This window comes from Crinia signifera, chromosome 6, assembly GCF_055691185.1.
Source record: "Crinia signifera chromosome 6, ASM5569118v1, whole genome shotgun sequence".
Classification (NCBI taxonomy): domain Eukaryota; kingdom Metazoa; phylum Chordata; class Amphibia; order Anura; family Myobatrachidae; genus Crinia; species Crinia signifera.
In genome coordinates, this window is record NC_139222.1 from 92,240,216 (window position 1) to 92,263,921 (window position 23,706).

At 44.7% G+C, this 23,706-nt stretch overlaps 1 protein-coding gene across 2 annotated transcripts; it reads left to right on the forward strand.

Annotated features, from left to right (window-relative positions):
- Positions 1-2,758: 2,758 nt before the first annotated feature.
- On the forward strand, positions 2,759-23,628 carry SPATA2 (spermatogenesis associated 2). Of its 2 annotated transcripts, none has more exons than XM_083146467.1 (3): positions 2,759-2,886; positions 20,476-20,848; positions 22,052-23,628. In XM_083146467.1, the coding sequence occupies exons 2-3, from the start codon at positions 20,531-20,533 to the stop codon at positions 23,300-23,302; spliced, it is 1,569 nt and encodes a 522-aa protein (XP_083002593.1). In that variant the 5' UTR covers positions 2,759-2,886; positions 20,476-20,530; the 3' UTR covers positions 23,303-23,628. The 2 variants fall into 2 exon arrangements, with proteins under 2 accessions (XP_083002593.1, XP_083002592.1); XM_083146466.1 differs by having other exon boundaries at positions 2,801-2,960.
- Positions 23,629-23,706: the final 78 nt, after the last annotated feature.

The following is a 23,706-nucleotide window of genomic DNA, read 5'->3' on the forward strand; positions in this document are numbered from 1 at the left end:
CCTGTAAAAGACTTCAACTCCCTGGCGGGATTTCAGTCTTTAAGCTCATCCAAGATGGCGGCCGCCATCGCGGGGGGGTTCGTCCCTCAAGATCCCCTTCTAAGCCAGGAGCAGGTTAGGACACCCTCGGAGCCCAGGAAAAACCTCTTTTAGCTAAAGGTTAAGCGCTGTGCAGAGGGAGCAGACAGCTGCCCTCTGCACACAGAGAGCTGACAGGACGCTATTCTGTCAGCCTTCTGCTGCGCTCTCAGTGTGTGTGAACTTCATAAGAAGTAACACACTGGCCAAAAACCTGCTCTAACTAGTAAATTAATAAAACAATCAAAACCTTACTAGTCTAATAAAAAATCCAAAGAAAAAAGTGCAGCTGCAGTAGCAGCTGCTCAGCATAGCACCCACTCCTGGCACCTAAAACTAACTGAAGCATTGTGGGATGCAGTAGGGAGGAGCCTGCTCCCAAAGACTTTCAGCATAGGTGCCTGGCTCCTGCGGACCCCTTCTACATCCCATCATAAGCTGTGTCACCGGACTGGACGAAAGAGAAAAGTGACTTTCAAGTCACTTCCATATGCGTGCACGCTGGGACCATTACCATGAGAATGCCCATGTAACACTGCGCATTCCCATATGGTAATGGGGCAGCCCGGCGCCCCCTGTGTAGAGTGCGTACACCCGGCAAACAGAAAGATTGCCTTGTGTGCACGCACCCTACGTTTGCACATACGCAGAAACGCGCCTGCGCAGACATGCAACATCGGTCCGCCGTGCGAATGCATTAGAATAACCCTCTATGTCTGCTGTTTGTGACCAAGTTTTATGCTGTATACTGTACATTGACTCTCTGCGGTTAAAAGAATTATGGATAGATTCTGTCTAAAACCCATTGATTATTGAAACTGCCTCTTTAATGGGTGTCCAGAGACATATAGTAAAGTGCAACGGAACAGGCGATATAAAGTGTCCTGCACCTCTGGCAAATTTAGACCCTACTACATACAGGGCTGGTGCAAGGTTTTTCGGCACCCTAGGCAAAACTTCAATTTACTGCTCCCATCCACACACCAATACAGACTTTCCAGAACCTCAGGTGAAAGTGTGGAGGTGGCTCCTCAGAGTTTTTGACAATGGCGTAACTACCATAGGTGCAGGGGGTGCAGCTGCTATGGGGCCCAGAGCTCAGAGGCATACCTCCCAACTGTCACGATTCCGTCGGGACAGTCCCGATTTTCGGGTCCTGTCCCGACGTCCCACCCGCGGCAGGCATTGTCCCGCTGCGGGGGGGTGGCAGTTGGGAGACCCCCCAATGTAGTAGAATAGACGCTGTGCACATGCGCACAGCGTCTATTCTCGTATGAAAATGAGGTCGTGGCTAATTAGCATAAGCCGCGCCCTCATTTGCATATGCCACGCCCCCTTTTCGGGCGCTCGCGCGGCTTCGCCGCGCGAGTGTCCCTATTTCTTCCAATGAAAAGTTGGGAGGTATGCAGAGGGGCCCACTTAGCCTGTCAAAGTATCATGTGCTGTATACATTTTTCAGTATGAGATGATAATTAGGGGCCCTTACAAAATTTTGCTATGGGGCCCACATGTATCTAGTTAGCCACTGGTTTTCGACCTGCCATTTTCATTATGTTCAACAAGGGTGCCTCTCTGAAAGATCGAAGGCCGTGTAATGCTGCTCTATGCAGCATCCACCCCCTCCCTCTTTGTCCTCCTATAGCCAGGGCTATTTTTCAGTAGGCTCCAGCAGGAACTGAGGCCCTTATTCTAGTTCACTCTTTCTGACAAAATATTTCTAAAGCCCCGTACACACAGGGGAGATATATTGCTCAGCCATATATTGCTGAGAAATATATTGTTCAGTTTCTCCTTTTCATCAGTGACCAGAGATGGTCGCTGATGAAAAAGAAACTGCCGGGGGGAGCCCGGCAGTGGTAATCAGCTGGTCGCAGGATCATGTTCCTGCGACCAGCGATCACTACAGTGGTAAAAACGGGAGCGCGCACCCGGCGATATATCGTCGGTGCACACTCCCATCGTGGGCAATATGGTCGCTTAGCGACCACATTTCCCGCGATATTGTACAAAATCGCCCCCGTGTGTACGCACCTTTAGATGGACAAAACCATGTGCACTGCAGGTGAGGCAGGTGTTACTTGTGCAGAGATAATTAGATTTGGGTGGGGTTTTAAGCAGCCCATACACGCTGCTATGAGAGCTGACCCGATGTGTGCTTTGAGGTGCGCGCTCCCGCGCACCTCATCGCACAGTACAAAACGTATGTGCTTGCACATAGGTTTTGTACCTAGTTCTCATCAAATTGCATCGCATTGAATGCACGTGTGCACATGCAATGCAATGCGATTTGATCCGTGCTAGTACAGCACGGAAAGCACGCCCATAAAGCAGCGTGTTTGGGCTGCTTTACACCTGCCTCACCTGCAGTGCACATGGCTTTGTCCATCTCTAATGCTATGTACACACGGGGGCGATAGGGGCTGAAATATCGATGGCCGCCGGATCGAAACATGTGTACACCCCTTCAGTGTCAGACCCCCAGATTCTGAAGCACATAGGCAGTTGCCTAATGCTAGAGCCGTCCCTGATTACCAATGTTTAAATTGAGACAAACAACATGCATGGCTGGGACTGAAGATACAGCAGGTAACCAGGTTCCCCGCCACAGGCTCACATAAGACCAAGCACCTTGCTGTTCTAGAACTGTACTGCTGCTCTGTGTGTGTGTCTCACTCTCTATGAGGCTGCGGGGGCGCGCGCAGCACAGCAGCCAGGAGGCGGGGCCACGCTGACGTGCACGCCCCCACCGGCTGCGCGCTGACGTCGCAAGAAGGAGGAAGTGAAGCGTTCTCTCCCATAATGGCGGAGGTGAGGGCGAAGCTGCGGTTCGGGATGTGAAGGGGAGCGCTCCGGCGGGTTCTCCTCCCTACTTCTCGGCTCGGGTGCGTATCTCGGGCGGCCAGGGGGAGGTGTGCCATGGACGGTGCGTGTGTCCGGGCCCGCGCACTAGGTGGTGTCTTTCCTCTGTCAGGGGGAGGAGAGTGACAGGGAGCCGGCAGCAGCAGCACCCCCTGCCCCAGTCACCTGTATCATACAGATAATGCTGTGCGGCTGACACCCGGCTTCAGCACCTAACCGGCTGATGTATGGAGTGCATTGCTAGGGCAGGGCATACTGTGTAGCTACTGAAAACGTTGCAGTCAGCAGCTGAGCAATGCACCCTGTACTGGGACAAGGCTGCTGTAGATGTATGCAATTCCTTGCCACACATTGCACTAAACCACCTGTATGCATAATATGTATGGGGCCTATCGGGTACAGTATATGCTGCTGTCATGCCATGCAGTCCCAGCTACTACATTTCCTAATGCTAAGTGGTTTGAGTTTCAATTTTGTGTAATGCCATATGCACCAATTGATTAATACAATATCAGTGTTCTGCCATTTTATGATAAAGAATTAACTGTCCAATTATACAGATATTGTCACATACTGTATGCACATTTACAACACTACTTTCTAAGTGTGACATTTAATGACAAGCACTGACTTAGCAGGGCACTGTTACAATAGCTGCGGCAGCTCTCTCCCAGCGCTATTCACAGAGCCCAGAATTGAAAAGACCCAATTGTTTTTAAATTCAAAACTGCACTTGCTTGTATTGCATTGTGGAGGCGGTTACCTGTATACAGTTTATATATTCTACATGTTTCTTACCTGAAAATGCCCTTGCAGTATTGTTGGGCTCTACTTGGTGTGTTGACTGTTTTTATTATAAAAGTAGTAGTTTATGGAATGTTCTTTGTAATCGTCCACCTACCCAGAGTATTGATCAAAGTGGAAATACTGGGAAGCTGATGCCAGCACCAGGATCTACTTCATGCTGCTGCTCTCAGGAATTCAATCCATTATGGGATGATGACCGCAGCAATGTGAAGAATTAGGGTAATAAGCATAGTCCAAATTTAAAGTGCAATTCACTTGTGTACAGGGCATAAAGCTGCATGCACACTATAAAATATGCTGTCAATGATCTAGTAAATGATTTCCTTTGAACTGGATCTCCAGAATGAAAGATATAGTGCATACACCAGGCATTACCAACCATGGTCCTCAAGGAACACCAACAGTGCAGGTTTTAGTGATCTCCAGGCTTCAGCACAGATGGTTTAATCAGAATATCTCAGATACTAATTAAGTCACCTGTGCTCAAGCCTGGATATCTACAAAACCTGCACTGTGCTTTGAGGACCGTGGTTGGGAATGCCTGGCATACACAGTACAATAAAGATAGAATTTGCTTTACTAGTGACCATCTTGTTTTATGAATAATTTTTCTTTAATGTTTGTACACATTGAGCGATATGTATCTAGTCCTAAACTAGATTTGACTGCATGTATAGATAAGAAAGGGAGTCAATCGATAACGACCGGTGGGCGCACACATCATTATTCTCAAACGCACTGAATGAGGTGAACAATAATATTGCATATCGTCTGCCTTTATTGCATAGTGTGTACAGGACTTTAGAGTTTCTGTACATAGAGGTGCCTTTTTTAATGGTATTGTTGATATTCAACAGTTGAATTGAATAACCCACCAAGGCTATTCAATTGCCCCCCCCTCCTCCTCCTCACTGCGCATTCATATAGTTATGTGTTTGTGTGCTCATTAGTACCCATTTTAGCCATGCAGGGCAGTTTACCCATCTGAAATCTTAGTTATGGTGCTCAATGTGGTGTGTGGGTGCCTAAACCATAGTGTTTTCACACTTTTCAGGTTGCAAACTAGAAATGTCCCCCTACCTCAGGCATGTCCAAACTGCAGCCCTCCAGCTGTTGTGCAACTACACATCCCAGCATGCCTTGCAATCGTTTTAGCATTCTCTAATAGCAAACTGCTGCAATGCATGATGGGACTTGTAGTTTCACAACATCTGGAAGGCCATAGTTTGGACATGCCTGCCCTACCTCCTACTTGCGTGCCGGAATGAAGCAACAATTGACATTGCTCCACTGGCAGCTGTAGGGGAAAAAAATTGAATTCCACCCACTAAATAAACTTTAGTGTTGTCCATATACAATTGGTAAAGGATGCAGTAGGGTTAGTTACCAGCTTTTAAGCTGAGCTTTGTTTACAGTAGCTGCTTATATTATTTTGCACAACTAATTATAGGTGCCATGCTTTGCAAAAGTTTTAACCCCCCTGCAATTTTATTTTAATCTGAATTTTTTTTTTAATCCTTTTTATTAGATATCTTTTAAAAAAAACACATACACATATCATTAGACATATATCACAAACTTATCACAAACATTACACTACATACAGCCTTAAATAATTAATCTATTCTTGAAAAGGTTCCTATACTTCGTTCGATACCTACAGTAGGTTACCCTCTACTTCCACCTTAGGTTCTGCTAGTCCCGTTTCCTTTCCAATTACGTCTTTATACCCCCATACTTCTCCGTTTTTGTTTTTTTTTCCTCTCTCCTTCATGATTAACCCTGTCCCCCTTCTTTTCGGGGGATTTAGGGGAAGATTTTCCTAGATAACCAACTAATATTTTTCCCTAAGCTTGCTTAACCACCCCTCAAGAATGTTCTCCGTACCCTGGATATGCCACTATTGATTTCATTCTAGACTCTTTGTTAAAGTGCGGGTTTTATTCGTGACTATATTTAATTATATGGGTTTTTTTTTTTTTTCATTTTTCTCTTACCCATCTCGTGTATTTATTAAACGTGATCTACTTATTGATTCTGTGAAAAAACAAAAGGAAACAAAAAATAATAATAATTTTTCTCCTTTTTTTTCCATTTATATGTTCAAATGTGTTAGTGCAGTTTTTTTTTTTTGTTTTTTTTTACATTTTCCTCCTTTTCCCTCTCTCCCCTCCCTCCTCCCCCTTCCTTCCCTACGTGCCCCCACACCAAAAAAAAGAGAAAAAAAAAAAAGGTAATTTTCTAGGGGGAAATAGCACAAAAAGATTCCTCCTCGAACACATATCACGCTGCCCCATCCCCACCCCCTCCCCCTGTCCCCCTATAATACCAACCCCCCCATACCTTGTAGAATTTTGTTACTGACTTTCTTGATATGTGTATATATTTCTCGTGCTCTATTATGTTATCTACTAGTTTTATCCATTCTATAATATCTGGACCTTACTAGCAGATGAGTGGCTTTCCCAGCGATGATGCAGGAGCGCGCAGTAGCGCTCACCGCTGGGGCATACACACTGGGCGGCTTTGAGCTGAAAGCTGCTCAAACTGGCTGTTTTGAGCGGCTTTCAGCTCAAAGTCGCCAAATGTGTATGGGCCGTAAGCACTTTTGGCAGAGATTTTGGCTAGATGCAGTGGAGATTGTGTCTAAGCAATGATAGTCTATGATTTAGTCAAAATTGTCTTGCCTGCACAGTCAATCCATGCTAAGCAATTTCTGCTAGACAATATTGACTAAAGGCCCATACACATTGGGCGACTTTGAGCTGAAAGTCGCTCAAAACACCCAGTTTGAGCAGCTTTCAGCTCAAAGCTGCCCAGTGTGTATGCCCCGCGATGAGCGCTGCTGCGTGCTCCCGCATCATTGCCGGGAATGCCGTTCATACCAGCAGATGAGCGGCTTTCAGGACGGCTTTGTATAGCGCTGCACTATGCAAAGCCGTCCTCCCCCCTCCGTCAGCGCCGGGCAGGAGGAAAGCTGCTCAGTGTGTATGCACTGAGCGGCTTTCACCGCAGCGATGATTGGCATCATCGCTGTCAATACACGCTGGGCATAGTCGCCCAGTGTGTGTGGACCTTAAGCAGGAGAAACATAGGGAGATTTTGGCTAACCTTCTAGGAGATTTTGACTATCTAGTCAAAATCTCCGGTTAAAAGTTCTCCGTATGTACACTCCTAGGTTAGGATAAGACTACTACCCATAGAGAGAGATAATTCATCATAAACACAAGAGGCTTTATACTGGAACCTAATTACACTTGGTTTGACAAGAATTTCTATCTATAACACAGGCACAGCTATGGAGTCAAGGTTGCCTACGAGTTATACCATCCTGTTCCAATGTTGAAGATATATTGATGACATTCTATTTATCTGGAAAGGAATTACAGAACTTCATATAATACAACAACTCAAATAATCTAAATGTAAGCTTCACTACAAAATACAGCCCAAAATACTGGAATTTTTAGATCGCAACATTTACATAACTGAACTAAGATTGAGACTTATGCTGTGTACACACGGTCCGATTTCCTTTTCGATGTTGACGATATAGTCAACATCGGATCGGAATCGGATGCAGATCGCAAGGGTTTTAACCCTTGCGATCCCGATCTGATCCCGATGCGCGTTCACGTATCGGAAGCCAGAATGTCTTGGTTGCCTTGTCTATATAGTGCAGATCTGCACTATATAGTCAAGATAGGATGCAAATCGGATGTGCCTTAAGATCCTATCCACGATCCTATCTGATAGGATCGTGGATAGGATCTTAAGGCACATCTTCCGTGTGTACACACCATAACATTTTCCACATAAGTAGATGTAAACAGCTACATTTCTGTCCAATGGCAGCAATCGTTCTGACTGGTTTGAACCAGTATATCCCTCAGTAATTTCACTAGAAGTAGTCAGAACTGTACCAGACTAGATAAGGGCAAAAGGTAAAAAAAGAAAAAAATAACTCATCAATATAGTACATCAGGCCTTTGAGAGAATATAAAAAAATGGATTGGGAATAACTGCTCAAACACAAAAATAAACTAGAAGCTAAAGGCCTCCATCTACTACTGTGGTATGGACACTTTTTATGCAATTCTGACAGATTGCGTGAAAAGTGACACATCGCTTTTCAATTTTCTGCGATTATAATGAGGCATGTTCCCGTGTGCCTCGCACCGCAGTCGCTAATCCTATGGGCTGCCATCAATATTGTTGGCAGCCCATAGCCCTTTCTTGGATTGCGTACTATACATTGTATGCAAAAGAATCGCATACTTTGTATCGTGTGCGATCCTGCTGCTTGGCAGCTGCCTGGTGAGTGGGTGGGGTATCACATTGATGTAGTGGATGGGGCATTAAAAATAGTGCTAACACTGAGATATACTTTGTGGCTCAATTCAGCAATCCATCAGGCAAGATTAAACACATTTGTCACATATTAAATTAACATGTAGTCCTAGCAAGAGTGCTACCCCCAAAATTAAAACTAGCTTCCATAAAAGCTCTGATCTGAAAACACGTCTAGAACTGTAATAATCCAGTTAGGAATACACACCACCCAGATGGGGGAAAAAAAGACAGGGTTTCCAATACTGTGGAACATGCATAGGTTGCAAAGAAAATTAAGAATAAGCAATTGATTACATCATATAACACTACTCGACAGAATTACACCATATAACAGAAAATTTCATGCAATACAAAACACGTTGTATCTGTTAACTCGTGTTCCTGCGGGATACAACACATAGGCTGGACCACTATTAAAATCTAGGATCTCAAAACATGTAAGAAATAACAAAATATGCTATGATAAACATAGGTGGGATATCCTATAAGCAGCGGTACTTTACCACTGCTAATTGGTTCGCCAGGAGCTTTCAGGTTAGCCTCGACGTCCTTATCACCTGATACCGATGCTTAGTTATTACACTAGGCAATTCACATGCAATTTGGGCTTCTGTCCTGCGGTTTCGGCAATCGATCAAAGTAAGAGCCCAAATTGCAGATGAATAACAGCAGGTCCAATGCTATCCTTGGTCCTGTAAGCATTGCACATGTGATCTTGCCACCCGGGAAGGCTCTAGATGAGATCTCTAGGGGAGATTGTGTTTGGCCACCTTTATGCTTTGAAGCTGCCAGAGCCGTGATACCACATGGGATCATGAACTTATCCTGGATTCAATGTGTTTTCCAGGCGTTCATGGGTACATTTTAAACTTATAAAAACAGCCTCTAATTGGAAACCGTGATAATGACCATGTCTTTTAAATCAGAATATCAGGATGTTTTTATTGACAATAGATGCATCAGGGCTAACTGGATATCCCCCCATAGTCTCTAAAACTGCAGTAAAATAGCACCAGGATCCATCCATCATAAAAAAGGGTCACTAGATACAGGTGCAGTTCCAGAGGACTGGAAAATGGCAAATGTAGTTCCACTGCACAAAAGCGGAAGCAAAAAAAAATCAAGTAACCACAGACCAGTGAGCCTTACATCAGTAGTAGGGAAATTAATGGAATCACTATTAAAATAAAGAATAGTGGAATATCTTAAATTTAAACAACTTACAGGATCCAAAACAGCATGGTTTTACTGCAGGGAGATCATGACAAACAAATCTTATTGACTTTTGACCAAAATATTAGATGAAAGGGGGGGGGGGGTTGTAGATGTGGCATATCTAGACTTTAGTAAGGCATTTGACACCGTCCTGCATCATACTGCTAAATAAACTTGGAAGTGTGGGATTAGATTATAAAATAATTAAATGGATAAGCACATGGTTGCAGGATAGGAAACAGACAGTTGTAGTAAATGGAGTGCATTCTATGGAGGGACATGTTACCAGTGGAGTACCCCAGGGATCTGTACTTGGACCAGTGCTCTTTAATATCTTTGTTAGTGACATTGCAAATGGTATTGAAGGGAAAGGGAATGCCTTTTTGCAGATCACACAAAGATATGCAACAGCGTAGACACACCAGTAGGGGTAAATCAAATGACTGATGATCTAGGTAAACTTGAGAATTGGTCAAGAGCATGGCAACTACAGTTTAATGCTAAAAAATGCAAAATTATGCACTTGGGACTCAAAAACCCAAAAGCTCAAAATAGTATCAAGGGTACTATAATGGAAACTACTGAGGAGGAAAGGGATCTTAAAGGCAGGAAAGCAATGTAGCAATGGCTGCATAGGGAAAGGAATCAGTAGCAGAAAAAAAATACGTAATAATGACACTTTATAGGCCTCATCTGGAATACTGTTTCCTGTTCTGGAGACTAAAGGATATAATACATTAGAGAGTGTACAAAGAAGGGCAACTAAAATGGTGCATGGCCTAAATCACAAAACTTACCTGGAAAGACTAAAAGATCTATAGTTTGGAGCAGAGAAGGGAAAAGGGGGGACATGATAGAAATATTCAAATATATGAAGGGTTTTAACATAGTACAGAAGGGATATTTTCGGTACTTGTTTCCTAGCATGGAGCCCACTAAGTAATTTGCTTAGTGGGCTATTCTGCGTAGTGAAATCGCATTTTCCTATGTAATTTATTCACTGCTCTCTAAGCCCTGGGCCATCGCATCTGCCGCAAAATCGCATGCGATTGCAAGTCATTTTATAGGGTGTTTGATGGCATGACATTAGGTATACAATCATATGATTGTATGTCCCAAAAAATAGCTTTAACACATCCCCCTCAACACTATCCACGCCAACCCAAAGTGGCGAGCAGCGGCGGAACGCGCCCACCGACTTTTTCATTACCCCACTAATCCACTTCGGCGTGGAGTTGATTTTATATAGTGTGGCGAGCGGACGCGGAATACATGTAAAGTAATCCGCGGGGGTTGCTGCGCTCGCCACACTATATAAAATCAACTCCACGCTGACGTGGATAGTGGGGTAATGAAAAAGTCGGAGGACGCGTTCCGCCGCCCCTCGTGGCGCTCGCCACGCTTTGGGGTGGCGTGGATAGTGGGGGGATGCGTTACATCTATTTCTCTACCGTCCAATGGGATACTGGGTTATACTATGGGATAGAGATCCTCCGCAGGAGAGACAGGCACATTAAAGCTTTCAGTGTGGGTGCACTGGCTCCTCCCCTCTATCTCCCTCCACTAGTTTAGAAAAATGTGCCTCAGGAGAGGCAGTGCTTTCTGGATGCTCCAGACTTTTTCTTCAAATTTTATTTAGTTTATTATTTTGGGGCCCTGCTTTGACCAGGCAGCTGTCCTACTTCGAGGGTGTTAGGGGTTGGGTCAGTCCCCAACCTCTTAAGATGCAGAGCTGACTCTGCTGCAGGATAATCTGTCTTGAGTGGGGCCTGTCACCGCACAGCATTGCGCTGTAGCGAGCAGGCCCCCAGCTGCCGAACACCCCCTGACTGGTCCGAAGACGTCTGTGGTGAGTACAGGTTGGGGGTCCCACAAGGGGACACCCCAAACCGCTAGGTGCGGTGAGATGGCGGCGGCCCTCTCGCAGGGACTGCGCGACCCCCCCCCCCCCCCCCCATCACACTGTCATAGGGTAATGCCGCTGGGCCACCACGAATGCCCACAGTGTTTTTTAAGCAATTTTATGTGAAAAGCGCTTCTTATGCCAGTTTAAATATACTGGAAGCGCCAGCTCCGTGTTAAGGGGGCGGGGCTTCGCTCAGAGTGGGACCAGGCTCTGCTGGGCGCGCCATGTCTCTGCTTCTTCACGCATCCAGAGGTCGCCATTACAGCTCCTCAGCGGCGTGGTGGATTTGATCCTTTGCAGCAGAGACAGCAAGTTATTACAGCGCAGCAGCGTTGCTTGGCTGTGTTATTTACACTGTGTATGACATATCACTGTGTGTTTTGTGCGTTACCAGCTCACTCAAATCCGTTAGTTAAGGTTTAGGGTGTACTGGTCTCCTCATATTGCTCTGAGTCTACCCCACTGGCTAGTTAACCACTTGTACACACACCATAGTCTCTAATACAGAGGTGTATTACACTTTTACTGTGTAGAGTTACAGTACATCAGGTGTGGGTGTTGTTTGTGCGTGTGTGCGCTGCTGGGGGTGTTCTGTTGCTTCATCATGGTGAAAAAGTTAACATGCATGGTGTGCAGCACAAAGTTTATTCCAGCTTCACAGTCACAGGTTACCTGTGAGCCGTGTATGCTGCCACAGCCCAGTGGTGTAACCACTCAGGTCAGTGGGGTGCCCCCACAACTTGTGGATGGGTCACAGGCTGATAGTCAAAAGCCAGCCTGGGCCAGCAGCATAAAAACGCTGATGGACTCTGTTGCTTCCTAGCTCTCTGCAAATACACAGCAGACACAGAGGGTGCAAAGGGAATTATCCATGTTGTCTGCCAGGGTTGATATTCTCACCCCTCCCCCTGCTCAGCCCCCAAAGCGGCCTGCTACTGCAATGGCCCCTGACTGATGATGATGATGACATCATCCTTGAAGTGGGAGATGGGGCAAATGAACAGGATACTGTTCAGGAGCAGTCTTTAGTTCATGGTTCTGAGGCTTTAATTAAGGCCATTAGTGAAGTGTTAGAGCTTCCTATGGAGGAACCCTCTGAGGGAGATTCCTTTTTCATGACCCAGAGAAAACAGCCGGTGTATTTCCCAGAACAGGCTGAATTAGAAAGTGCTTTTAAAGGTGCTTGGCAGAACCCTGAAAAGAGGTTCCAGCTTTCAAAGAGGTTCACAAATGCGTATCCCTTTGATCCTGTTGGTAGGAAGAAGTGGGAGGAACCGCCAGCGGTGGATTCCTCTGTTTCCCGCCTTTCAAAGAAGGTGCTGTTACCAGTTCCTGGGGTGTCTACCCTCAAGGATGGTGCAGATAGGAGACTTGAAGCAACACTTAAGTCTATGTTCACGGCCAGTGGGGCTTCACAACGCCCGGTATTGGCCAGTTGCTGGATGGCTAAGGCCATTTATACTTGGTCCACGCAGATCCAAGAGGGTTTGTTGGGGGACATGTCCGTGGCTCAGATAGGTGAAAACCTGCGTCACATTCAGGACACGACACGGGTGCTTTGTGAGGCACAGAAGGAATTGGGCGCTATAAACGCGCGGAATTCTGCAATGGCCGTGTCGGCTAGGCGGGCTCTGTGGTTGCGCTAGTGGGTGGCTGATGTGGATTCCAAGAAGAGTGTGGAAAGCATACCTTTCACAGGGGAGAGGCTCTTTGGTAGTGAGCTGGACGACTGGATTTCTAAGGCTACTGCAGGGAAATCCACGTTCCTCCCATCAGCACCCACTCCGGCAAAACGCCCTTTCACTGGTCCCTCCCAGCAGTCCTTTCGTGGGTCCAAGTTCCGCCCTAAGGCCAGAGGCGCCTCTAATGCTAGCAGAGGCAATAGAGGGAAATTCAGGAAGCCAAACCCCTCAGGTCATCAGGACCGTTCCACCGCCCCTGCCGCTTCCAAGCTGGCAGCATGACGGGGTGCACCCACCACGAGACTGTCTCGAGGTGGGGGCCCGGCTGTTACACTTCAGCAAGGTGTGGGACACCTAGATTCCTGGGCCATGAGTCTTATTTCGCTAGGTTACAGGCTGGTGTTTGCCAGGCCCCCTCCTCAACGCTACTTCAAGTCTGCCCTCCCAGCCTCAGTGGAGGATCAGTTGCTCCTTCAGGGAGCAATTCACAAGCTCCTCCTGTCCAAAGTAATCCTACCTGTACCAAGACAGGAGCAAGGCCAGGGTTACTATTCAACCTGTTCCTTGTCCCCAAACCGGACGGTTCAGTAAGGCCCATTTTGAATCTGAAGTTGCTGAACCCCTTTCTGCAAGTGTTCAAATTCAAAATGGAGTCGCTCAGGTCGGTGATTGCCTCCCTGGAAAAAGGGGAATTTCTGGCCTCTGTAGACGTCAAGGACGCCTATTTACACGTCCCAATTTGGCCTCCCCATCAAGTCTTTCTAAGATTTGCGGTGGGAAACAGCCATTACCAGTTTCAGGCGCTACCCTTCGGGCTGTCAACTGCCCCGCGCGTCTTTACCAAGCTCATGGCAGAAATGATGGTCCTTCTCAGGCTCCAGCGGGTGAATGTCATACCCTACCTGGACGATCTGCTGATCAAGGCAGGATCGGAGGAGGCCCTGAGAAGTGCCCTAAATCTGACTATGCAGGTGTTGAGAGACCACGGGTGGATTTTAAACATACCAAAATCCTCGTTGCTCCCAAGCCGGAGAATGGTGTTCCTGGGTATGAATCTGGACACGATGGAGCAGAAGGTGTTCCTGCCGGCCGAAAAGGCGTCAGCTTTACAGGAATTGGTGAGAGGTCCTATCAAACCCTTGGGTCTCGGTGCACCTCTGCCTGAGGCTCTTGGGCAAGATGGTTGCTTCATTCGAAGCCATCCAGTGTGCCAGGTTCAACTCCAGGACTTTTCAGCTGGATATCCTCACGAAATGGTCAGGATCCCCCCGGCAAATGCACAGGAGGATTTGCCTGTCTGCGCAGACCAAACACTCCCTGCAGTGGTGGCTAGATTCGCCAAATCTATTGGCGGGTCGCTGCTTCCAGATACAGGACTGGCTTCTGATTACCACAGATGCCCGTCTCAGAGGCTGGGGAGCCGTGATACAGGGAGTCCGCCTGCAGGGCCGTTGGTCTTCGATGGAATCCATGCTGCATATAAACAACCTCGAACTGAGGGCTGTTCACTATGCCCTATTACAGGCGGAGCTGGACATGTACTGTACCCGGACCAGGGATCCAGGGGCAACAGCAGTAGATGGACGTGGGATTTTCAGCTGGTGTATTTGTTCCCACCGCTCCCGTTGCTGGCACGGGTGCTAAAGAGGATTTGACACCAGAAAGTAGAAGCAATTCTAGTGGCTCAAGACTGGCCTCGAAGGGCCTGGTATGGGGACATTCAGGCCATGCAGGTAGAAGACCCGTGGCGTCTTCCTCTAAGAAAAGATCTTCTCCTGCGTTTAACGGCCTGGAGGTTGAGCGGCAGATATTAGGCCTCAAGGGACTACATCCCTCTGTAATTACAACCATGACGCATGCCAGGAAACCAGTCATGGCTTCTCATTACCATGTGATATGGAAGAAGTACACAGCCTGGTGTGAGAAAAATGCTTTGCCACCAGCAGTATTTCGCCTTAACAATCTGTTAAGATTTCTTCAAGCCGGTTTGGACTTGGGCCTTGAAGGTACAGATCTCGGCTCTGTCAGTATTTTGTCAGAAGAAACTGGCGCTGTTGCCGGAGGTCCACACCTTCCTGCAAGGGGTGCTGAGGATTCAGCCTCCCTTTGTACCACCCACCGCGCCTTGGGACTTGGATGTGGTCCTCATCTTCCTTAAGTCCTCTTGGTTCATTCCTTTGGAAAAATCGGAGTTGAAACATCTTACTTGGAAGACTGTTGTCCTGCTGGCCTTAGCCTCAGCCAGGCCGGTGTCTGAGCTTGGGGCATTGTCCTGTAAAAGCCCTTACCTGGTATTCCACGAGGATCGGGCAGAGCTCAGGACCAGGCCGCAGTTTCTGCCAAAGGTTGTGTCCGCATTCCATCTGAACCAACCTATTGTGGTTCCTTCCAGCGCGGTACATCCCTCTCTCCTTGGATGTGGTACATACCCTCAAGGCGTATGTTAAACGTACGGCTAGAATCCGGAAGTTGGATAGTTTGTTTGTATTGTATGATGCGCAAAAGAAGGGCTCTCCTGCATCTACAAGGACCATAGCCCGGTGGATTCGATGCACGATACAACAGTCCGATGCATCGGCTGGGTTGTCCCTTCCTCCAGCGTTGAAGGCCCATTCCACAAGATCTGTTGGGACTTCTTGGGTGGCTGTGCAGGGCCGCAACTTGGTCAGGGAGTAACACGTTTGTCAAGTTTTACAGATTTGACACTCTGGCCAGGGAGGATTCCCCGTTCGGACAAGCGGTTCTACATCAGACTCCGCACGTTCCCGCCCGTTCTGGTAGCTTTGGGACCTCCCCATAGTATAACCCAGTATCCCATTGGACGGTAGAGAAAATAGGATTTTGGGTACCTACCGGTAAATCCTTTTCTCGTAGTCCATATGGGATACTGGGAGCCTGCCTCTGTGCGGCTTTCTGCTATAACAACACGGTTGGGGCTTGTTGCCTTGTCATATATTGACCTTCTTCAAGGATTATGGTGAACTCAGAAGTTGTTATGATTCACCTCTTTGTTATTTTATGTTTATTATTTTGGTTTGGGTGTGCTGTGAGAATCTCACCACGTTATTGTTCACATACCTCCTCACATAGCTCTCCTTCGGCACAGTTTTTCATTAACTGACTAGTGGAGGGAGATAGAGGGGAGGAGCCAGTGCACCCACACTGACAGCTTTAATGTGCCTGTCTCTCCTGCGGAGGATCTCTATCCCATAGTATGACCCAGTATCCCATATGGACTACGAGAAATGGATTTACCGGTAGGTACCCAAAATCCTATTTTTTGGGACATATCATATTCTTCTATACCTATACCTTATATATATCATAGCATCACACACCCTATAAAATTGCATGCGATTTTGCGGGACATGTGATGCGATATTGTGTTGTAAAATGAAAAAAAAAAAATTACATGAAAAAGTCGCATCGCATGCCGCCATGCGATGCGATTTCCCTACGGTGCCGTACGTAGAAAATCTGGGCGCCGTGCTAGGAAACAAGTACCAAATTATTTTCAAAGGAAAATAAGTAATAGAACACGAGGACATGCACTGAAGCTGGAGGGAGGTAGGTTCAGGGGAAATGTTAGAAAAAATTACTTCACATAAAGGGTAGTGGATAAGTGGAATAGCCTCCCATCAGAGGTGGTAGAGGCTAAGACAGTAGAACAATTTAAACATGCTTGGGATAGGCATATAAATAGCCTTACAAAGAAATAAGGATCAAAAAGAGTTAAGATTACCTGAAGGGTTAAAAAAGGGGCAGGCTAGATGGTCCAAATGGTTCTTATCTGCCGTCAAATTCTATGTTTCTAAGGTCACAGGGCTGTATTAAAATACATTGGCGCTGGCAGCCACTAGAGAGTGCCCAACAATGCTATTCAAATGCATCTTCAGCTGATGGTTTTACCTCGCTATACCTGGGGGTGGTGAGCTGAAAAGCACCTGTTAGAGCACTCAAACAAGATTGTTCACATCCCGCCTATTACTTTGGTCAAGTTTAGCTGCTACAAATAGAAGCATCAATTGAAGATCGCCCCATGATCTCCCTTACTTTAGATGGGAGATCAGGTGCAATTAAACAATTGATTATGGCCCACAGAATTTGAGAGGGGATTACATGAAAAAAATATATATAAATGTTAAAAACATAAGTCTCCAAAGAGTTACACATAGATTTCCATGCTGTAATATCAATATGACCCTGTTCACATAAAACCACTATACAGTACATACCTTTTTCAAGATGAATTATAATTGCCAACCTATAGGGCCAGATTCAATTGTTTGCGCCACAGCGGGTGGCGAGTTGAAACCCACAGTCACTCATTTGGGTGCACAAACAGGACTTTTCGCGGCACACCTATTAGATAGGTTAACCACTATTTGTGGATAAACCCAACCTTAATGGGCCTGATTAGAGCAAACACAAAACATCAATTGCATATCGCCACATGATCTCTCATTGCTTTAGATGGGAGATCGGATGCGATATGATGATTGAATCTGGCTCATAATATTTTGGTCCTCATCATACAATCCTTCTATTTAATTTTTTTGGTTCTTATGATATGCTAACTGTCATTCATTTATTTCCACTGCTCCAATAAAATGAATCACTTTACTCAGTAGGAGATGACATGTAGTATTGGCATAATAATCATAAATATATACAGATGGGGCAGGCTACATCCTGGCTGGAAAGAACGTCCCCGCTGGCGATCCGCCAGCAGCCTCGCCATCCATCAGACTGAGACGCGCGTGCGTCTCAGTCTCCGTCGGCGGGGCGACGTAAACCCTGTCCATCTCCGCCTCAGGGAGACGGACAGGGTTAGGGGGGGTGCGGGCAGGCGGCGGGGACCCCGGGTTACCGCCGACAAGCCGGCGGGGGAGCGGATGGAAGTGCCGTCGGAAGGGGACGCGTGCCTCTCGTGCACGCGCGTCCCCTTCTCGCCATCGATATGGCGCTGGTGGGGGATAGCGGCTGGCGTTGCCAGCGCCATCCCCTGCCAGGATGGGACTAGCTCCATTTGTAAGTACACCATAATCATTTAGTATTAGAACTCATGTCCATATAATTTACAGTATTTGACACATTACTCCGTTCATCTTTCATCCATTACCTTCACCATACTCTCCACCAATAAATAGTTTATTGGTCTACAGAAGGCAACTGAATATAATATGGTTCACCACCAAAACAGACATTTTGTTTTTATTTTAGGTTAATACAACACATTACCATCTAACATTGCTAATAGATAGAAGTAAGTTTATTATAATTTTAGCTTATATTATGAATTTTTCATACAGGACATAAAATTGTTGGTACTGCTTTCCTAGCACGGCGCCCGTCTCACTGATTGTATGCCTTACTTAAGGCATACAATCAATACAATTGAAACTATTTTTTAATCGTATGGATCTCATCTTATGCATCTCATGGATCTTATGCATCCTTATGAGGTAACAATGGTTATTGGAGGCTCACTATTTTTTAACGCCACCAGCACTATCAACGCCAACCCGAAGCGTGGCGAGGGCAGCGAGCCCTCGAGGGGCGGCGGTACGCGTCCTCCGACCTTTTCATACCCCCACTATCCACGTCGGCGTGGAGTTGATTTTATATAGTGTGGCGAGCGCAGCGAGGGGACGCGGACTACTTCACATGTATTACGCGTCCCCTCGCGGGGCTCGCTGCACTCGCCACGCTTTGGGCTCGGTGGCTCGCTGCGCTCGCCACACTATATAATATCAACTCCACGCCGACGTGGATAGTGGGGGTATGAAAAGGTCGGAGGACGCGTACCTCAATAACCTGGCACTTATCGTGTAATATCCTTCAGATGCCTCAGGCAACCACATCATAATCACCAAAAAGCAGCCCATGAATCCGCAATCACACAGAGGTCTGGGAAGTTCTCCTGGATACCATCTGTTATCACCTGAAAGCGGGACTGTTTTCCCCCACCTCAAAAAACAAAGATCTAATTGGATGGCCTTATAATGGCATTTGTATATCCGCCTTATTTATTAAAAAAAAAAAAATCTTATACAGGTTGAGGTTCACGTATCCGGAGATCTATTATCCGAATTATTCCAAAAACCGTGTTTTTTTTTTTTTTTTTTTTGGACGATTAGTCCTAAAGATGCGATGCGATATAGTGGGGTACAATGAGCATAGGAAAAATTACATTTAAAAAAATGGCATGCTGCTATAATGGCCCATGCAATGCGATTTCCCTACGGTGTCTAGGAAATCTGGGCGCCGTGCTAGGAAACAAGTACCAAGCTTTTTTTTTTTTTTCGTTAGTGGTAATTCAATTGTTTTTTGAATGTTGAAACTAAATGGGAGCTCACAGGAGCAATCAAATTGTTCCCCTCCTGGGCGTGGTTGATCTAAAATGATCAAGTAGAAGTTTTCTTTACAAAACTGTATTGAACTTGTTTTTTTCCAATTCGTGACAACTAAATTGTGATATGTTGGATACAGTGGAGATTTTTTTTAAAATCATTTTGAATAGCCTCCGCGTGTTAAGTTTTAACAATTGATGTTGAAACTTAAATGAATGCCCCTGTCATTGTAATGGCTCTCTAGACTTTATTCTGAAAATCTTATATTTGATCTAAATGACCAGAATAAATTAAATGAAAAAGCACAGTGAAATATGTTGCTGAAGTGGAATTTTTACTGCTCCATATTTTATGTAAATTCCATTCAACATTTTGTTTATTCAACATTTGACTCAATAGCAATGCACATTAAAAGGGTAATTGAAACCTGAGTTACCGAGCAAAGTGACACTTCAAGTATATGCAGGGTTATCAACAACAAAAGAGATAGATGGATCTATCTATATCTCTATTATAGTTATATAGTATGTATATATGTAATTTTAGTTATTTGTATACAAAGAAAATAAGATGGGCCATGCTTTTAAAAACTATACCAATTGCTAATTGTTTGTATGTCACTTTGCAATGTAAGTTAACATGAAATGATCCAAAACTGTTCTACAGCTCCCACCTCTGGATAGTATTGTTGCTGTAGAAGTTGGTATTAAGAGGTCTGGGCTAGATTGCAAGTCAGCTATTGTAACTTTATGGGGCCTACAAACGTAGCGATTTTAGGGGCATTTTCCAAACTATCTCACTATATCACTTAGAAAATGCCTCTACATCGCTCCCTGTGTAAGGGCATGGCATTAGCAATGCACGTCGATATCTGTCGGCAATTAATATCCAGCATGCTGGATAATCTAGTAATATCACCGGTCAGAACTCAGACATATCGCTCAGCACAGGGCGCTGACACATCACTGTGTGCAGAGCAATCTAGCATCACTCAGATCTCTCAGCAAATCGCTACGTGTGAAGGCCCCATTTAAACATAACTGCTGAACCTTAGAGTACTCCACTAACTTGGACTGCTAACAAGTGTATTTTTCATTTTGGACCGAAGTAGTTATCTATAGCTATTATTCAATAAGTAAATAGTAAATGCAATTTGTATAGATATCTAATTATCCCTGATAGATTGATAGTCATGTCTCTCCATTCTTTCCTCACCATACAGACAAGCCATGGATGAGATGAGGTAACTGCAGACCTGTCACTAAAACCACTTTTCAATGGATACAAAGTACAAAGAAGACCTCTTCAGAAAATATGTACAGTTCCATGAGTCCAAACTGGAAGCTTCAGACAGTAAGCAGCGAGCCATTAGCGATGATTACCTTCGCACCGCCGCCTCTGCCTTACTCAGCCTGCCAAAAATTGATCCCGTATATCGATTTCGGCTGATCAGGTTCTACGAAGTTTGTGAAAATTCCTTGAAATCCATGCGGACTTCCAATTTACGCTCCCTCCATAATGCAGCTGCTATGCTGGAGACCATCGGTATTAATCTCTTCCTATATCCTTGGAAGAAAGAATACAAAAATATCAAGGTGAGCAAAGCCCCTGCCCTGTTTTTAGTTTAATCTAGTTTTTATTAGTAGGTAAACATGTTGCTGCTTTTGAAGTGATAGTTTTGTACAAAACTAGCAAGCTTGCAATACCGTTCTTGTGTACAAGGCCAACTCCTATACATTGTCTGGATTTGCTTTCTTTGTCGGGCTTTCACCAGTAATCTTAATTAGAGGCCTGAGTTTTAAATTGTACATGATGCTTCTATTCTGTAATAACTTTTTTTAATGGCATATTAAATGTATGTGTAATGGTCGAGTCTGGTATTAAATCTGGTTTCTTAGTTTTTGTCATAAAACGTTTTATGTGAATAGTGGGATGTTACTTTTGATATTAAGGTAAATCAAAGAGTAGTTCTAGTAATAATGATGTATAGAAACTGAGGAATTGGGCATTGCTGCGATGCCTGGTGGCACATTGCGCTGGATTCATTTAGCCCCTGCGTGTTTGATTATTTTTGGTAGTATGTTAAACGGCAGCTTAATTTTTTTAGGTTACGTTATGGCACGAAAGATATTTCTTTTATCTTTAAAATTCTAATAAGTGTTCTTTAATCTGGTCTTGTATACTATAAATAGAAATGGAAAATACTGGCTTTATAAGAACACATTAGCAGCACCTAGTCTCAGGAGTATTATTAACCCGCATGCCTTCATTTTTAAGTTACATAATTAGTGACTATCCTAATGAGCAGTCACAAACCTGAATAAAATAATACATTTTTAATTGATGTGAATTTAAATCAAAGGGGTATTCAATATGGGATTCTGACAGTCGGAATCCTGGGTGTTTTTTTATTTGATTAGACACTTGACAGTTGGAATTCAATGTTCTGCTTGTCGAGTGTCGGAAAGTCCGTGGATTGATATGACAAAATAGATCCGGCTTTAAAAAAAAAAAAAAGTCTGATCTGACAAAAATGTTACTCAGCCATTAATGGAATGTCAAGGGTCACAGACAATGTATAGAGAGCACTGTACCTGATATTGAAGGTTTTATGATTAAAATTAAAACAAAATATTATGTAGTTCTCTAAAACTACGGTATTACTGTGAATTTAAACGATTAGTACATGGTTTCTTGATTGTCTGAAATAAACGTTCATATCTTTTCTTTATTTCATTAAACAATATTTTGTCATTCTATCTTGCCTTAATGCTATTTCTGTTTGTTTTATGTACTAGACATACACTGGGCCATTTGTTTACTATGTGAGATCTGCTTTAATTGATGAAGACATCATGCATATATTGAATGATATGGGTTATGTGAAAGAACTGGGCACCGTCTACAAACTAAAAGAACACGTAGACACCACTCAAGTCAAGAGAGTTTCCTTTGAACTTTTTCTGGCAAGAGTTGAATGTGAACTTCTACTCGAAATATATTTGCAAGTGAAAGATAAAGGCTACTTGGAGCTTGATGTAGTGAATGAGCGAAGGAACAGTAATGAAGACGTTAGAGGGTGTACGGATGAAATGAAAAGGCGTTCCGAGTGTAAAGAATCCTTAAACATATCCATGGCAAGGATGGTCCTTCAGAAATCTGCCAGTGAGAGAGCTCCTTCAAAGGATTATTTTAAACAGAAGGTAACCAAACCATCTAAGTCAGTTGATGCATATGATAGCTACTGGGATAGCAAAAATAAGCCTCCTCTGACAGCCCCTCTTAGCCTGAGAAAAGAAGCCATTTTGGTAGATGGAGAAGATGACCTGAAAAATGAAATCATGCGTCCTTCGTCCTCTTTGCTGGCCATGTCAAGCTCTCTGCACGGCTGCTCCGACGAATTTTTAAATCTTTCGTCCAACCCTAATGGACTTTTACGAGCAAATGCAACATATGGATATTTTCCTAACGAAGATGACGTAGATTTATATACGGACATGGATTCTAGAATGTTAAATGTCAAAAGGCAGGAGCTTGCAAAGCCCGATGTCTGGCTATTTGAAAGCAAGATGAATCCGTCTTATCATAAGCGTTCGCATGTAGCCAAAGAGACTGTTTTGATGAAGTGCCAAAATTGCGGTATGTCCTCCAGTGGCTCTATATGCCAAAAGTGTGACAGTATGCTTATTTATAGACCAGACTGTCCTCTGCTCAAACAGAGCAACTTGCCTATCAAAACTTCTGTTCAAAATGACAGTTACTCCACTGGCTCAGTGTTACGCGAGAAGCCTTCTTATGGGACGCCATCCCAAGACAGGATCTCTCAGCAAAACCCCAAAATGAAGCCTTCCACATCACTCCGCTGTGGCTTTTGCAACAGAGCCGGGGCTTCCAACACCTGCACAGTCTGCTCCAAAGTCTCGTGCGATGCTTGTGTTGTTGCTTATTCCCATGAATACTGTTGCAGAAAAAGCGATCACCATAAATTTGCATCAAACAATCAGCTAAATTATAAATCCTCCCAACTATCACATGTTGTGTACAGATAAACTTGCACCTATTTTTTTTTTTCTTTTTGTAAGGGCTAAGGGACCGGACCTCCAGACTGGAATTTACCACTGACCGCTAGAACAAAAACCAGACTGTATAGTTCAAGGGGAGATTACAATCAGTGCTTTGTGGTTACTCCTAGTCATTGCTGCTACACCATGGAGCAATAAATCCTTGTAGGCTTGCTATTTAAATTAAAGTTCCTTTAGATAAGGAGAGAAATTGATACATATTTTCAGGAAAAAAAAAAGTATTCTACATGCAAAAAAAAAAAAAGTATTATGTGGATTTGCTTCTGGTAATAAAGTCAAACAGTAAATTAAAATATGCTATCTCCCCCCACCACCCGCTCCAAAATATTGCTGTTAATTTCTATAGCAAGTGAGCACTTCTGAGGATTTGT

Excerpts from the sequence above, each read along its gene's own strand:
- SPATA2 (XM_083146467.1), top strand. The coding sequence starts at position 20,531 with ATGGATACAAAGTACAAAGAAGACCTCTTCAGAAAATATGTACAGTTC. Across the intron at positions 20,849-22,051 it reads AAGAATACAAAAATATCAAG|ACATACACTGGGCCATTTGT; the intron begins GTGAGCAAAGCC and ends TTTATGTACTAG.